This window comes from Quercus suber, unplaced genomic scaffold (assembly GCF_002906115.3).
Source record: "Quercus suber isolate HL8 unplaced genomic scaffold, Cork oak 2.0 scaffold_645, whole genome shotgun sequence".
Lineage (NCBI taxonomy): Eukaryota > Viridiplantae > Streptophyta > Magnoliopsida > Fagales > Fagaceae > Quercus > Quercus suber.
The window spans coordinates 2,928-20,561 of NW_027070086.1; the positions used below are offsets into that span (position 1 = coordinate 2,928).

Consider the following 17,634-nt stretch of genomic DNA (forward strand, 5'->3'; position numbering starts at 1 on the left):
CTATTGAGCCCGATGCATTGAGTTTTTAAGGAGTTTAGCTTTTATTTATTTTTTTATTTTTTTTTATTTTTTTAGTAATTGGTATTTTAACAAGATGCTTTGTCGTCAGATTTGAGATTCGATCCTCGCCTACACTAAAAATCAATTAGTTTTTCCATTGCTATCCCTAGTCTTTTGTTTTAAATTATTATGAGTGGACAATTGTGTTGGTTCTAGTAAGTTAAACTAATAAAAAAAATTTCTAAAAATAAAAATAAAAAATTGATGAATTTTCTTGTGGTTAAATAATAATAGATATAAGATTTGATCCTCACTTACTCAAAAAACCAATTGGTATCTCTCTACTATCATGATCTAAAAACTCTATCTTAAAACCAAAAAAAGAAAAGGAAAAAAAAAAAACACTAAACTGCCCCTCTTCATAAAAAAAAATAATAAAAAAAGCTAGACTGCCCCTCTTCAGTAAGAAAAACACTAGGCTACTCTTCCTGAAAACTCAAAGCGACACCGTGTTGTACTGTACTGTTATTTCCAATCTTCGAATCCTCATGTCTATCATGAACTTGCTGCTCGTAAATTCTCTTTTCCCAATTTCCATACAAAATTCTTTCATTAGTGTATATTTTCTTATTCATATTCGTATTCATTGTATAAGTATATTTCTTACATGAAATAATTTGGATGCAAAAGCAGGATAAGATAAAAATGCAAACCAAGGACAAGGAGCAAGTCAAAGTCAAACCCCCCGAAACCCCACCACTGTACTGGACCGAAATCTCCGACTCCGTCTCTCGCCGCTTCCATTTCCTCCCGGACGGTCAACTCTCCGTTAGTTCTTTCATTTCTTTTTCTATATCAAATTTCTATTTCCTTTTATTCACTCTATTATTTTTTTTTTTAACTAATTGATTTTAGGGTTTATTTTATTATTAATAATTGTAGATGAAGCTTCTGGATGATTCTAGATCAGTAATTCATAGAACTGTTGACTCCTTTTTGAGCAAATTTTTCCCCTCTGGATATCCCTACAGGTTATATAATTTTTCACAGTACTAGTTATATAATCTTTCACTATTTACTCATATATATATTAATAAAAATCTAAAATGTAGTAAATTCTTTGTGACAGTGTTAGTGAAGGTTACCTTAGATACACGCAGTTTCGGGCGCTGCAACACATGACCAGTGCAACACTATCTGTGTTATCAACTCAGGTCTGTTTTAATACTCATACGTAGTAAACTTACATTTTTATACTATATTGCAATTTGGCTTTTAGATTCTAAAATGTTCTAAATTCTAATTCCTTTTTTTAATTTCGTGCAATTTAGTCGGTTCCTCCAAACTGATGATCATGTTGTTGTGGAAATTGATGACATGGCAAATGTTGAGAAGATTCATGTCAAGTCATCTGATTTTGTGACTACATTGATCACATTAAAACTCAGTGACTACTTGAGAGGCCAAATGTATGCTCTAGCAAAATTCAATTTACAATATATATTTATATAAAGCTTAAGATCAATGAATGAGAGTGAGAGATGGTTTTTTTGTGTGTGTTTAATTTAATTTGTTTGAATAGATTACTTGACCTGTAGATAAGCTATATTCATGATGTCATAAAAATCAATGTGGTGGAAAAAGTCGAGAATGTTCATGTCAAGTCATTAGTTTTTTTTTTTTAATACATTTCTTACAAATAAAAACTTAATTTGGATGAGAGTGGAAAATACTATATGCTTTTATACTATAGCAAAATTTAAATTACAATATGTATAAAGTTCAGTAACAAAGATCTTTATTTATTTCTAATGCAGGAATGTAAATATATTTCTTGGGCACTGAGAGAAGGGCTTTTTGTGTTTAATTTAATAAGTTGGAATAGATTATTTGATTTATAGACGAGCTATATTCATGCTTGATTCTATTTTTATTTAAAAAATACACACATGAATTGAAAAACATGTTACTGCCATTTATTTATGCTATTTGTTTTATATGCTTACTACTTTGCAGTCACTGCTGTTTGCTGCAGGCTTGCGACCCACACCTGCACAAGCAACTGCCGTAAGTTGGGTAAGTTCTCATTGTGTTTGTCAATTGTGGATGTCTAGTCCCGACTGCATTCTTGTTGAGATTTCTCTGTTCCTTTTGTTGGCATGCAGATTTTAAAGGATGGGATGCAACATGTAGGGAAGCTCATCTGTAGTAACTTGGGAGCTAGAATGGATTCTGAGCCTAAAAGTTGGAGGATTCTGGGTTGATATCTTTGCCTCTGGAACACTGGTTTCTTTTTTTTCTTTTTTTGTTTTGGGGGGGGGGGTATTGTTATGCGCTTTTCTCTTTATGATGAAAGTGCATTATAGTTGCATTATATGAAGTGCAACTATTATGAGGTGCCTAACTGGAATGAGCCTTCCATCTTGCAGCTGATGTGCTTTACGACTTGGGTACAGGCTTGGAAGTTCTTTCTCCCATGTGCCCACATCTTTTTCTTGAAGTGGCAGGTCTAGGCAATTTTGCAAAGGTATGATGATGTCTTTCATAAATCATAATATATGATATAATATGTAATATCTTATTTACTGATCAAAAGTACGTAATATCTTATTTAAATTACATTAATTTATTAATTTATATATATATATATATATTTCAATTTATAATTTTCTACTGCCATCTGAAGTTATGTTATTGTTTTGACTATAACCATCTATATCTGAATGAAAATTATAGAGGAACTTCTAGTGGACCTTAAACCATCTTCTCCTCTCCCCCCCCCCCCCCCCCCTAAAAAAAAAAACACGCACACCCCTATCCATGATCAGTGGAAGTACTGGTCAAATAACACTTTCTCCTTCCACAATAATGGTTGGAGGGTGCAGTCGTGGGTTTAATACCACTGGGTGTGTGTAACTAACTAATCAAAAAATGAATTCAATATTGAATCCCTCTTTCTCTACCTTGAGTTTACAGGGAATGGCAGTTGTTGCAGCTAGAGCGACAAGATTGCCAATATATTCTTCATTTGCCAAAGAAGGCAATCTTAGTGATCTCTTTGCAAAAGGGGAGGCCATCTCTACTCTTTTCAATGTTGTTGGATTAGGAGCAGGAATATTTCTAGCATCTACTGTTTGTTCGTCAATGCAAGGAAAGGTACAGTCTCTAATCAATGCCTTGTTTCCTAAATTTCAGAACAGTGGAATTATTATATTTAATTTTACTGATATAAGTGGGTCCTACTAGTTATTTTTCTAAGCTACAAAATATGGTTCTCATGTCACATGCTCTACTTTATAATGTGGTTTATCCAAAAAAATATAAAATGTAAATAAATTAAACTTGTAGGAGTCCTAAAAGTCATCTAGTAAAGTCATGACAAATCAGAAGGTAATGAGAAGCCGGTTGAGAAATTGTCAGTCTAACCATTGTATCTAGAGCACTGCTAAAATCAGTTGCGGCGCCCCCCCCCCCCCCCCCCTCTTTTATAGTTTTTCTAAAGTATAAGTTAATTTTGGCGAGTCTTGTTAGCAGCACTATTTACTAGTTCTTGGCCTCTTGACAATAAATATTAAGTTTTTATACTTAAAATTTTGACTTAAGTATCTGTTTGGCAAAAATGATTTTTGCCAACTTATTTTACTATTTAGCTTATTTTTGCTACTATTCATGGGTCCTACTGCACTTTTTGATACTATTTATAGGTCTCATTGTACTATTTCAGCTAACTTTTACCTTTATTTACAGTACTTTCAGTACAAAGTTTTTAGTTTCAGTAAAAATAAACAAATCCCAAACAGACCCTAAACCTCTATCTTTGTAGAAGTGAAACAGAATATGAATATCTTTTTAGAATCAAAATATAAAATTATTAACAAAAGATATGATATGTTATTAAATTTATGATCAGGTTGAACATTAGGCCATCTAGAGGTGCTTGAATGAGTTTATCTTTTTTCAAGTGTTAAAGCATGGTGGATGGGATTTATGGAGTCCAGTTAGAGGATTAATAGTTCACACGAATTAGAAAATTTTTCTGCTAATCTATTTCTTTTTGGAACTGCAACAAGACATCTTATTTTCATAGGAATCTTGTCTTTGGTGGTTCTGAACGCCTAATCATTTACAGTTTCTTTCAGTTGGTTGTTGGGCCTGTCCTCTCTGTCTTACATGTCTACAGTGTCGTCGAAGAAATGCGAGCAGCTCCTGTCAACACATTGAATCCCCAGAGAACTGCAATGATTGTGGCTGATTTTCTAAAGGTTTATTTTGAACTACCACATGCAAAATAGATAGGTATCTCTCTCTATATGAAAGGGTAAAATTTAGGTACAATTCCTTTAGTGATGTATTTCAGGTTCTCAAATTAAATCCAACTATGCGGTTGCATTGACCAATGTAACATATGGTTGAATTTAATTGTGCATAGGGAAAGATGATACTGTTTGTGTTGTATTGGTCAATGTAATCACATGGCTGTATTTGATTGGTGAACTTAAGGTATAATAACCGACTGTATCTAAGTTTTGCCCATATATTAAAATATCACCATCTAATATATTTTTTGATTGAAATCCAACCAGGCAGGAAAAATATCAAGCCCTGCTGATCTAAGGTATGGAGAAGATCTCCTATTTACTGGGCGGCTAATAGAAGATGCTGGAAATGTTAAAGTGGGAAGGGCTCTGCGCAAGGTTGTGAAGCCTTCAAAACTTCGGGAATTGAAAGAAATATTCCCAGAGGAGAAGTTTCTGCTGTGTCCTGGTAGTAAATGGGTTGACATGGTATTGGAAAACAATGCTACTGGGGAAGATGCATTGAGGGGGTGGCTAGTTGCTGCATATGCTGCACAGATTGAGAAGTCCTCTCATGTGCCAAGTGCTAGTGCCCTGCAAGAGGCTTATGACAAGATGAACGATGTGTTCTATCCATTTTTGTCTGAACTGCAGGCCAAAGGATGGCATACTGATCGTTTTCTTGATGGTACAGGAAGCCGGTTTGCCTGGTAGTATTATTTTGTTTCAATAGTCCTTTACTTGATTCAAGATATAGAAATTCTTTGATTACAGGGATTGGGGTTTTGGACTTTCCAAAGTGGGACTATAGTAGTGTTTAGGGAGGTAGGGATCACTTGGAAGTTGAAACTTGCATGGAGATTGTACTTTTATGTCGAAAAAGAAAAAGAGCATTGAAATTCTACTTTTGTAGGGAATAAACGCCGGCCATTCTGGCTTTTATTTGGCTACCTTACTAATAGCAAACTTTGAAGAGTACGGGACATGTCATTTTGACACATACGGCAGGTCGTGTTGGCGTGTTGCTTCCTTGTGTTTCGCACTCCTTAACATGTACGTTTCAGAGATGTAGGACAACAAGATCTGGTTTTGTTTAACGTAATACTCAACCAGGCAGCTGGGGTTTGGCTGGAAGACTTTTGACTTGTATTGCTCTGGACATTGATTTATATTAAAAAAGGTTTAATTTTCACATTGGTCCTATATTTCTAATTTCTTTAACCTTTCAAATATTTCATTTTTAATGAAAATATTTAGGATTCAAATCCCTTCACTCCCAACATATTACAAAAAAAGAGTGTCATTTTAGTTATTAATCTTTTGTTTTTGTGTTAAAAAGATTATTGCTAAGAAGTGGCGAATAAAAAATTGGAGGTGGCCAAAAAAAAAAAAAAAATGCAATTAAGCTAACTGGATGTCATGTGGCATTTATTCATCAAGGTATGTGTTTAATTTAGGAATTTAACCTTGGTTTAGTTGAGGCGTAACCAAATAAAAATTAATTTGATAAACTGAATGCATACCTTGATGAATTAGTAATAACCAAATCAAGGTTTTTCATATAAATAATCAAATATTATGGTTTAAATATAAAATTTAACAAAAAGAAATGAAAATTTGTTATTTTCTTTTAAAGGAGTTCTACATTAACTTGAATAAGGTGATATGAAACATGCCAAGCCAATTGGCATACCTCTTGGTGGTTGTTTCAAACTAAGAAGGAAATCTTATTCAAAGAGAAAGAAAACTTATCATTAATTTTTTATTGCTTTGTGGTTAGAGTTTGAGTGTGCATTGTGGGATGGGTTGAGTCTCACATTGGGTGTTTACTAGGTGAATCTTGGGTTTTTAAGTGATTGCAAGGAGTCCCAATTGCAACTTGACTAGTCCTTTTGGGGATATAAGTGCAGATGTCGCTAGCACTTTGCTCGGATCATTACAAATGGTATTGGAGGAAACCTGATAATCCCATGTAGCTCGGGGACACTCTAGCACAATGTAGGCCTTAACGAGAATGTCGTGAATTTAAGTGAAGGAAATTGTGATATCCTAAATTGGATTGTTTGAGTATTTTTTTGTGCGGGCATGTGTTGAGTCCTACATTAGGTGTTTGCACTCTAGCACAACATGGGCCTTAATAAAGACGTTAGGAATTTATGTGGGAGAGATTGTGATACCCCAAATAGGATTATTTAGGTGTGTATGCAGACATATGCTGAATTCCACATTGAGTGTTTACTAGGTGAATCTTAAGTTTGTAAGTGATTGTAAGGATCACTTGAAACTTGACTAGTTCATTTGGGGTATAAGCATAGATGTGGTTAGTACTTTTCTCGTCGGTTCATTACAAAGGGTATTGGAGTAAACTTAGAAAGCCATGTGGCTTAAGGACACTGCAATATATAAGGAATCTAATTGAGGGACATTAGGATACCACAAATTGGATTGTTTGAGTGTGTTTTATGCGGGTATGTGTTGAGTCCCACATTGAGTGTTTTTTAAATGGTTAGTTTATAAATGAATGTGAGGAGTGCTAACTGCAACTTAACTAGTCCTTTTGAGGTTTAAGCACATATGTGACTATCACTTTTCTCAGGTTTTTACATGAAATTTTGAGTAGAGTTGTGCCCAAAAAGAAACTTGAGCTTTATGTTGAATTGGCCTACTAACGATGGGCCTTTTTTGTGCGTAGCCCCATGTCTTTTGGTGGTGGTGAGACTTTGCTAAACCTGAATTTGTTTTGGGGAGTTGAATCCAGAACTTGACATTGGGCCGCATAGACCAATGACTTCCGGTGCATTTTTAAGCCTATAAAATAGATAAAGCTCAAAGTCTAAGAATCATGATAATGGTTAAAAACTTAAAATAAATAAATAATATGTTTAATTGAATAGTTTTGATTAAATGATGAGTTGAATATCATAATTACGTATGTTAAGTAATGTCCAATATTAATTATCATATGTTTGGCAATGTGATGAGTCCAAAATAGTTCACATCCAGCTGTGGTTCATGTCCAAATAAGATATGTTCAACGGTAGTTTATGTCCAAAATTTATATGTCCAGTAGTGGTTCATGTCCAAATAATATACATGTTAAGCAGTGGTTTATGTCTAGGTAATATGTGTGTCCAGCAATAGTTTATATTCAAATAATACATCTCTAGCAGAGGTTCATGTCCAAATAATATACATGTCTAGCGGTGGTTTATGTCCAAGTAATATATGTCCAGCAGTGAGATGATCAATCTATTAATATATATATATATATATATATGTTCATTAGTGAAACATTAGTAAAATCATGTTTTTTTAAGTAGTAAGATAATATTAAAGTAGTTTGCATTGACCGGTACAATAATAATGAGTTAACATATACTTAATAATGTAATTTCAAAGATAGAGAAACATTGACTTATCTTTTATATTTCTGACTCTAGCCGTATAACATTAATGAGCTTCATAGGTTGTGGCTTCAGCTATATATCATCACTTTATAAGGTTTGTGGTTCCAACTGGATAATACTAGTGGACTAATAACATTCCAATAGTACGATAATATGAATCTAGTGGTGCAGTATGATATTATGAGTCCTTTCATGGTGACTTCATGATTAAAGGAGAAAAATGGGTGCAACTGGAGGGAGAGAGAATATGTCCAGCCGTGTGCACATGTTGGTTAAGTTTATCCCCTTTATCATGCACTTAAACGATTTTTCTCATGTAATGCTCTTTAGTTTTTAGTCAAATATAAGATTTTGATATTATAAATTTGTGTCTTTCATAAGAAGGGCTTTTAGCATTATAATTATATGCCTTTCATGAGAATGGCTTTGTAACATGTTTTTGGAAGAGTGTTTAATATCTTTTAAGATGTATGGAGATGGTAAAAAATATATGTGTATATATATATATATATATTATATTATATTTATTTATTTATTTAGATATGGTATTTGTAAGATATAGGAGCAGTATGTATGGATATTTTGTGAGGAATGTGTTTGTAAATATATGGAAGTATGAGAGATATGAAGGTTAAATTTAGTAAATACATGAGTTTATAGTTGCTGCTGGAGTGGTTTTTTTGTGTTATGTCATAGGTTATGTTGCTTTCTAACAAGAGAGATTTTGTAAGAGAAATGGAGAAAGACATGTTTAGAGATATGGGTTGCAAGATAGATACATTTTTTGAATATGGAGAGTGAGAGCATAAGCATAAGATTGGTAATGGTGTGTTGTAATAGTATGAGTTGTGGCTTGGTCCTCTTTATATAGTGCCAAGTATGTAACTAGGTTTGAATTAGTTGAAGGGAAAATCAGCAAATAAGGAAAAGTCTTTAGCAAAGTAAGTGATTTCTTTAGTTGGTTTTTGAGTTTTAACTAAAAGAAGAAATTATGAAATTTAAGTTTGCCACTACAGCTGTATAGCAGCTGACACAGTAGTACATTAGTAGCTGTTACAGCTGATAGTGGTATAGCAGTAGCTGTCTTGGCACAGTTGGATGATGACAACTAGGTGATGTCTTCTACTAGAGAAAATGTTTAGCATTAAAGTCATGGGTTTGGTTGAAAATGGTAAGATATCTTTTATGAGATCCTCCTATTTTTGGTATTGCAATTGGAGGCTAAAGATTTGGCTTAAAATGGTAGGATTTCTTTTATAGGATCCTTACTTCTTTTGGAATTGTAGGTAGCTGCTGGGATTGACCATTAATGGGCTAGTGATGTCATTTTAGGACATATGTCTGTTGCTGGAGTTGTTGCAGTTTTTGCTAGATCTACTATAGCTTCTGCTGGAGTAGCTACTGGTACTTTTTGACCAAGGTTCCTTTTTTGAAAATTATATGTTTAGTCATGTGTTTTATTACAATATAATTTTGGTAAGTAATAAACTCATTGATTGATATTTGATGAAACTTTAGAGATGTAATTATGGTCTCTTTGTGTTGTGACCAAATCTTGGGAGGAAAGAAGAGCATTTAATGCTAGATGAGATATTATATAGATTTAACCAAGTGCTTGGGTTGGATTTAGATGAAAATAGTAATATAATTTTGTTGATACCCAAATTTTCACACTTTGGGCAGATATATAAGGCCCAAAGCCCAGCAAGCTATGCCTTGGAGAATGGAGAGAAAACTTGAGATTTAATACCCAAATCCATGCCTCGGTTGAATTGGCTAAGAGTGACCAAAGAAAGGGTCATACTGCAGAATGCCTAGCTATGAAAACAAGCGGACCCTTAAGTGACCCAGGACCCTTACATAAAGAAATATCATGAAATAAGCCCAAAGTGGCCCAACCCATTTGTATAAAAGAGGTAGAAGAAGTTAGAAGAACCCAGAACCTTTACTGGGCATTCCAATGAAAATATGAGAAAATAGGGAGAAGGTAGAAGAATGGAAGAAAAGATGCCAAGAAAGAAGGAAAGAATTCTTAGGTACAAACACCACAGAATGTAGAAATTCTTAGACTTCAAGTGGTAGTGAGAATCCACATGTTCAAACACCATAGAACGTAGAAATTCTCAGATATTAAATGCTACATAACATCCGATAGGTAAAATACTGCAATATAGGAAATTTCTAGGTTTCAAGTTGCAGAATGAGATCCAATGGGTAAAGCAAGGTAGGCGAATGGGTTCACCAAATATTTATCCCATACATACAGAGGAAGTTTAACCTATCATTGTCGAGATTTAGGGGGGTGTGTCTAGCGGAGGGGAGGAAGATCCTAGTTGTGGTAATCTACTACAACTCTTTTGATGTTGCTTTTGTTGGGAAAAGCACTCATACTAAAAGAAGAGGAAAAAGTTGTGGATTATCACGAGGTACATGTCAAACCAAATAACATTCATGGTCTTCCACCATTTACGCTAGATAGAAACCAAGTTTTAACCGTAAACCCACCAAAAAACCAAAGAATTCTTTTGTTGTTGTAATCCAAAAGAAAGAAAAAGAGAGCCAACAAGAATAGGCATACATGGGGCTCGAGAAATCAAAAGAAAAGCAAAATGGGTAAAAGACCCACTCAATTTGAAGTATAAAAAGGGGAAATATCACCAAAGAGAGGGGTAACATATGGAGAAGGGAGGAGAAAGGTAACACAGAGAGAAGAGAGAGAAAGAGAAAACAAAGAAGAGAGAAAAAGAATTAGAGAATATAGGGAGAGAATATAATAATTAGAAAAGAAATAATAAAGAAAAGGCTGAGAATTCGTACTTAGTAGTGTACTTGCACCCTCTACAGAATACACCTAGAGAAAGAGAGAGAGAGATTACTGCAAAATAGTAGTATTGACATGCACCACTAGAAAGAATTCCTCTCTCATGAGACACATCTCTCTTGAGTTTCTCAATATTCATCTTAATATGGCCTATTTGACTCACATTCCAAACCCTATAGTTTTGTGCCAACTCTAGGCAATAAGATTGTGTGAGTTGGAGTTAAACTCTTTTTGGCCCGATTCATTCTATAGAATGTATTTTATACATATATGCGTGAATGCGTATCAGTATATATACAAATATATATGTAAATATATAAATATATTTGGGAAAATGTATGCTGACATGTTGTAACTAACATTTGCTTGATGAATACTTTCTTTGGGTTTTAGTATTTTTTTTGCAGGACTTATAATAGTAGAGGAAGCAAAGTAATAATCAATTTGCAGAAAGTGTAGAAAAACTCATTTTATGGAGTAAAGATCGTTATATAGCAGAATAATGTTCCTTCTATAGAAAGTGGAGAACAACCACTTCAGTGGTAGTAGCAAAGGAGAATAAGCTCATTTTGCATCAACACTGCTTGGACTGGACTTAATGTTTGTGCACAGACTGGTAGCAGTAAAATGAGCTTCAACAAATTTATATGAAATAGTATAATTAGATTTTTAAACTTGTATTATATGATGAAAATGCATTTTTATGTAAAGAGCAATGGGGATTTATCATTTTAAGCGTTATATGATATGAGAGACTTACCAAATGTTGATTATTGCATACTGACTTGTCAGAGTTCAGGGAATTGGGGAAGATATGCCAAGCAACATGTTTTCTTTATCAACTTTGAACCATTGCAACTTTGTTGAATATACTTCTTGGCCCTTTAAACCACGACTCCCAAAGTTCCCCCGATGAAACTCATAAGCTTGGATCATGAGTCAAAAAATATAAGATAATTTGCCATGCACTTTTAATCATGGGCTTTTATGTCGTTTTGTGTAAATATGGGCCTTTGTTAGAAGCCGCTATCTATGAGTATGAGAGATAATATGGACTCTAAGCCTTGAGTCATTGCTTGAGCCCAAAATTCATAATGTTAATGTGGCATGGGTTGCCAATAAAATAGTTCCATTTCGTGTGAAAAATTTGTCCTCAACACCAACATGAATTCTAACTAAAGAGTTGGATTGAAGATCTCTTACCTTAATGGGTTGGAGAGGGAGATTGTTAGTGCACCACACCACCATGTTCTAGGTTATATGGTAATAAAGCTCATTTAATGAACGTGTTGGACAAGCATTCTAATTTAAGTAGAATTAGGAGATGTGAGAGGTAACAATTCTTTATATAAGAGCAGTGTGTGTGCTTGTAGTTTAAGGGTGAGAAACTCACAGAGGCTAGAGCGCCAGCAACCCAAAGAGGTCAGAGAGATAGTAAAGCTTAGGGCATATTTAGTAGATTGTAATAAATATTGTAATGTAATAGCTATTCTTATGGTTTAATTATTCTATGGTTTGATTATGTTTTTACTGCAGTGAATGACCATTTCTTATGAATAACTATTTTTTAAAATGAGGAATATTTATTTCTCTCTAGAAGGGTTGTAATAGTTATTTTTTAGTAGGTGTAATAATTTTTAAAAATAATATATTTCCAAATATACAAACTTTCCATATGCATATAATAGTTATTTTTTTTTATAAAAAGAATAAAAAAAATTCATCAAATAATACCCTTTCTCTCTAAAATTTTAAAAATATTCTTTTTTAGTAAATATAACTGTATAAGTAGTATATTTCCTAAATATAGATCTTAAGTTTTATTCTAATATTATAACTTACAACCAAACCTATGACTTATTTAGTAATTCCATTGTAACATATTTTATTCCTACTGTGTGAGAAAAAGAAAAGAATTTGCACAATGCAACATAAGAGTAAAAGAAAACAAAAAAAAAATATTCTTATTGTTTAAGACACACATAAATGAGATGCTTCAGAGGTTTTGACTAAGAGGGGATTTTGAGTGCTACAACATAGAGAGTTGTAGTATTTAAAACATATTTGATACATTATAATGAAAATTAATTAAGAACAATAACAAGTTTTATAAAGAATATAAAAAATTGTAATGGTATAACTATCCCTATACATCCATTTAGTGATAACACATTAATATATAGAACCATGAATCTATAATTCTCAATTTAATATAGCATAGTTTAATGGTAAAATAGAGTTATATTCCAATAAGATTTTTTTTTAAAATACCATTGTAAGGACTGGATCTGAGCGCTTCTCCTGGTAGACGAGTGGACTCAGATCCAACTAGCCCAATACAATGAATTTGTAGAGAGTGGGACAAAGAACTAGACTTTAGTGCGTGGACAAAAGTCCATATGATGATCATCACCACCATACATAGACGAACTGAGATTATCTAAGAAAGTTTGTCCTCGGCATAGTCTGAGGAGCTTTTTGGCTCTTCTTTAATAAGCTTCTCCCCTTTTGATCGGTTTCTTCCTATTATATATAGTCCTCCTCCAACGATCTCTTTCTTCCACTTGTCGATCATTTGGGCCTCCCTCTGACTACCCGTCCCATCAGCCGCCTTACCAAACCTCCTGTAAGTTGCAACAATCAAGACAGCACTGTTCAGGGGTCATTTCTCCATTAATGCAGCCAGAATATTAGTTGTGTGCATTTAATGTGGAGGCGACAGTTCTTCTCTGAATTGCTCCTCCACCATGCTTCCATGGGTGGCCCCTCATACTTGTCTTTTTCCTGGAGTGCTTGGGGAGGCCTCCTTTGAAGGCATGCTACCCTTCCCTTTTATGGTCTCGGATGTCCAAGAACAAGATCATCCTTGGCGATACCCCTTGGCCACTCGGGCTTTCTACGCTCGTCCTTGGACGATTCTTCATCCTCGGCATAGGCCTTAGGCTTAATATGAAGTGAGTTGGGATTGTCAATTCTTAGGCCCCACAATAGCTCCTCAAAAACCTGCTGTCCAGATCCTCAAACGGGGAGGAGGATTTTGATGTCCTCGGGCCTTTGTCATGGCTTGTCCAATCTTGTCCTACGTCAGTGCTAGAGTCTTTTCACCTGTCCAATGCACATTTTTTGCGCTTCGATATGCGGCATACACCCATATTAAATTTTGGCGGCTCTATACCCCCCCACATTCGACGGTGTGATGGCAATCTAACGGTGGGGATTTCTTTTTGCTTTTATGGGCAGGAACCCCGCACAATTATTTTTGATTGAGGGTGTAAATACCCATTTAAACTGATTTGCCATTTTGCTTTTGCATTCAAGAGTTCTTATGCACACACCCTGAATCTGGTCAAGTCTCCAACCCAGCTCGTGTCTCTTCGCAGCCTAAAAAAGTCTATCCTGAGCGCCTTTCCTCATTTTAGTAAGTTTTCTTCTTACTCTATCTCATATTTCTTTCCCTTTCTGGTTTTCTTTTCCCCTTATTCCTTTCTTTCTTTTGCCCTTTACTGAATCTTTCAGCCGCTCTTTAGGATGGTTAGGTTTAAGAAGTTGGTTAAGTTTGAGGAGGCGATGGAGAAATTCATCGCCAATTATAGGATACCCAGTAACGTGGGTCTGAGGTACTGTGAAGAGGGGGATTGGTATATCAGGAGGGAGGTGGGTGAGGTTGTGATTCCTATAATCGCCTTCCTTGAAGGCGGTGTGAGAATCCCTATGGGGCCAGTGATGAAGGACTACCTTAGGCACTTTTGATTAGCCCCTACCCAGTGCGCCACCAACGTGTTCAGGATCCTGGATTGCGTGGATACTTTAAATGAGAAGATAGGGTTGAGGTTAACCCATCACGATGTAAATTGGTGCTACAACCTTCAACACTTAAAGGGCAAGTCTTACTACATGAAAACAAGGAACGATAGGGTTCGGTTCATTTAGTGCCTCCCCTAGTCCAGCAAGGGGTTAAATCAGGACTTTCTCATCATGTTCGAGGAGTGGCACGACGGCCTCCCTTGCTCGACAGTAGAAGGGGAGCCAGGTGGGGTACTTGGAGTAGGGGAGGGTTGATCTGCTATGTTTTCACAGTTGGCATTGTTCGGCTGCTAATAAGAACATGCTTTTTCTTTTGCAAATCCACACGCCTTTAAACGACATTTCCATTTGGTTAACAAGGAAGACTTGGAAGCTGTACTTAGGGTAGTGGTCTTTGTTAATGAAGCTGACAACCAAATTAGAGCTGCTCACAAGATCCTAGGGTACGATCCCCTACAGAAATCATTTTTTGCCCCGAAGTACATGATTAGAGCCAGAGATCCTCGGATCCACAAGATCATTGTAACTGGACACGGGTTCTGGCACCCTGAAGGATCCCCCGTCCTAAAGGGTGTTCCGTTGTCAGGCCCTTCTTCATCCCATCAGGCTGCGGAGATCGAGGGAGAAAGTGCAGGGAGAGAGAGGAAACTTGCTGATTTGGGTCCATCCGAGGACGAATTTGGTGTTTTCGAAATAGTCGATCCGCCTGAAGACTCTTCTGGTGACCTAAGTGACCCCAGCTTGATCGAAGCAGATATCTTGTTAGAAGGGATTTCTTCTCAGGCTGAGATGGGTTTTAAGAAGAAACTTCAAACCAGTTTATTCGACCTGATCGAGGGCCAACCGAGGAAGGATGCGCTGGGGGAGCAGCAATCCAAGCTTCCTCCTCCTCCACCCAAGCTTCCTCCTGCACAGACTAGGGCGTCCTCTACCCGGCCGTCCTCAGATCCTCGGCTCTAGTCCACCGATCCGAAGTGGAAGAAGCCCTCCAAAGGCAAAGACCCAGTTGATGGAGGGAGATCTCATTCCTCTTAAGGGGAAGATAAAGCCCGCCGACCTTCCAAGCAGCTGAGGATTGGGCATCAGGGCAAGGAAAAGGAAGTTGCTCGGCAGTCTGAGCCCTAGGCCTGGCTGCCTACCGCCATGCTTCATGGGGAGCCCTTGATGGATGACACCTCCCTTAGGGACTTCCGAGAGGGTGAGGGCGCTTACATGGCCGATGCCCTGGAGAGGTCCCTGCTACTCCCCATCGATATAGTCGAGCTGGGGGGCTTGAGGAGGTAAAAGGTTGTCCTTAGCCTCAAGAGGTACTTGGGTATGGTAAGACCTCTGACACTTGTGCCTTTGTTGAATTTCGTTCCTTAGTTCCCAACTTACTGTGTTCTTGTTTCGATTGGCAGGCTGTACAGGCCACTTTTAGGCTGGAGGAAAAGGCCAATAAGCAGAGTAAGGCCCTAGAACAGGAACGCAACAAGCACTTGGATGCTGCGAATACCCTCAAGAACTCTGAAGCTGATCTCAAGAAGGCGAGGGAGGAGCTAAAGGAGATGATGAAGGCCAAGGACGGCGCAGTATCCGGCCTAGCTAGCACTAAAAAACATGCCGAGGACCAGACAGGGCGTCTGTTGGAAGTTGAGGGTCAGCTGCAGATTGCCAACGAGCATATCATCGACCTGAAGAGGAAACCGTTTAAGGTAGAGGGAGCTAGGGACATCGCCCAGTTTACCAGGGACAAAGCCTTGAAGGCCAAAGTAGAGGCTGAGTTTGCGAGGACAAAGGCTGAGAGCTCTAAAGAGCAAATGGAGGACAAGACTTTTGCTGAGGGAGTGGCTAAAACTGAGGCTAGTCTTAAGGCTCAAGTACCCGAGGTATGCAGACTCTACTGCTCCCAGACTTGGAATAAGGCCCTCAACCAAGTTGGGGTTAAGGCCTCGTTTGAGCTTAGGAGGGCCGAAAGAGTGTACTACCCCTTGCCATTAGTGAGGTTGCCTCCGCCAACTCTGAAGCTGGCACCACCTCCGAAGCGATAAATGAGGGCTAGGCTAGAGCTGCCAAGGATCCAACTTTAACTGATAAGCCCTCCGAGGAAACTAAGCACCAATGGGTGTTGGAGAAAGAAGAAACAGGTAATCGAGGGGCGCCTCAAGATGTGGTGAAGCCTCCTACTAACTCCTAAGCCACACTTGCCAACTCTCAGGCCACACCTGCTGACTCTCATGCTCCTCCTACCGAGAAAGAGCTCTTCGAAACTGCCCCTCTGAACCAGGATCCTAAGTTATCAAACGCAACCCCTCGTCAGACTCCCAAGGACAAGCCATCTATCGAGTTGAAGAAATAGGCCATCTCGACAGGCTGCCCTGTTTTGACGACTTGGATCATTATGATCTCCCTTTCTTTTCATCTTATGTTATTCTTTGTCTTGGTGATATCGTAATGAATCTATATTTTGTGTAACACATCCAATCATCTACGTTTATTTCTTTGAATGATGTTTTCCACCCCTTTTTTTTTATCATGCTTTAGTGCCTTACCCAATACTCAGTTAATCCTAGTGGTGTGCCAGTTGTACTTGGATAACTGAAAACGATAGACCCATGATATAAATTTTGCCTTCAGGTTTTAACTGAAAATTGAACAGTCTCAGCAATGCTGGTTTCCCCTTTAGATGAATCTTAAAGGATTCTGATTCACGACGTACACTTACAAACAGACGCTTGTCATAAACTTGTCGAGCCTAAGAGATCGTTTCAGTACTTGAAATGCTTTAGGTGATGTTCATGGGCTCGCATTCGTTCCACATCTTTATTGAAATAGGCTGGGGCAAGTGATTCGAGGCATTAGACTCCCCTCTAGTTGCGCTTGCAACTTAGACGAGTGCTCACGCTTTGTTTTGTTGAAAATAGCTAGTTTTCTCATAAGTTTGAGTCCGAGGACCATGCAAGACCTTGATTCTATCTAGTACTTTAGTTTTCTAAAGTAACTAGTTTCCCCATATGTTTGAGTCCGAAGACCATGCAAGACCTTAGTTCTGTCTAGTACTTAATCTTATGAAGTAACTAGTTTGTCCGAGGACCATGCAAGACCTTGGTTCTGTCTAGTACTTAATCTTGTGCAGTAACTAGTTTCCCCATAGGTTTGAGTTTGAGGATCATGCAAGACCTTGGTTTTGTCTAGTACTTATTCTTGTGAAGTAACTAGTTTTCCTATAGGTTTGAGTCCGAGGACCATGCAAGACATTGGTTCTGTCTAGTATTTATTCTTGTGGAGTAGATAGTTTCCCCATAGGTTTGAGTCCAAGGACCATGCA

The 17,634-nt window shown here is 37.1% G+C and overlaps 1 protein-coding gene across 2 annotated transcripts; it reads left to right on the top strand.

Annotated features, from left to right (window-relative positions):
* The first annotated feature begins 444 nt into the window (after positions 1–444).
* LOC112028210 (protein root UVB sensitive 2, chloroplastic) lies at positions 445–5,487 on the top strand. Of its 2 annotated transcripts, none has more exons than XM_065765643.1 (10): positions 445–572; positions 691–828; positions 943–1,031; positions 1,130–1,214; positions 2,017–2,076; positions 2,166–2,259; positions 2,430–2,527; positions 2,977–3,156; positions 4,140–4,262; positions 4,584–5,487. In XM_065765643.1, exons 1-10 carry the CDS (start codon positions 549–551, stop codon positions 5,007–5,009), a joined length of 1,317 nt encoding a protein of 438 aa, XP_065621715.1. In that variant the 5' UTR covers positions 445–548; the 3' UTR covers positions 5,010–5,487. The 2 variants fall into 2 exon arrangements, with proteins under 2 accessions (XP_065621715.1, XP_065621716.1); XM_065765644.1 differs by having other exon boundaries at positions 446–572; positions 694–828.
* Positions 5,488–17,634: the final 12,147 nt, after the last annotated feature.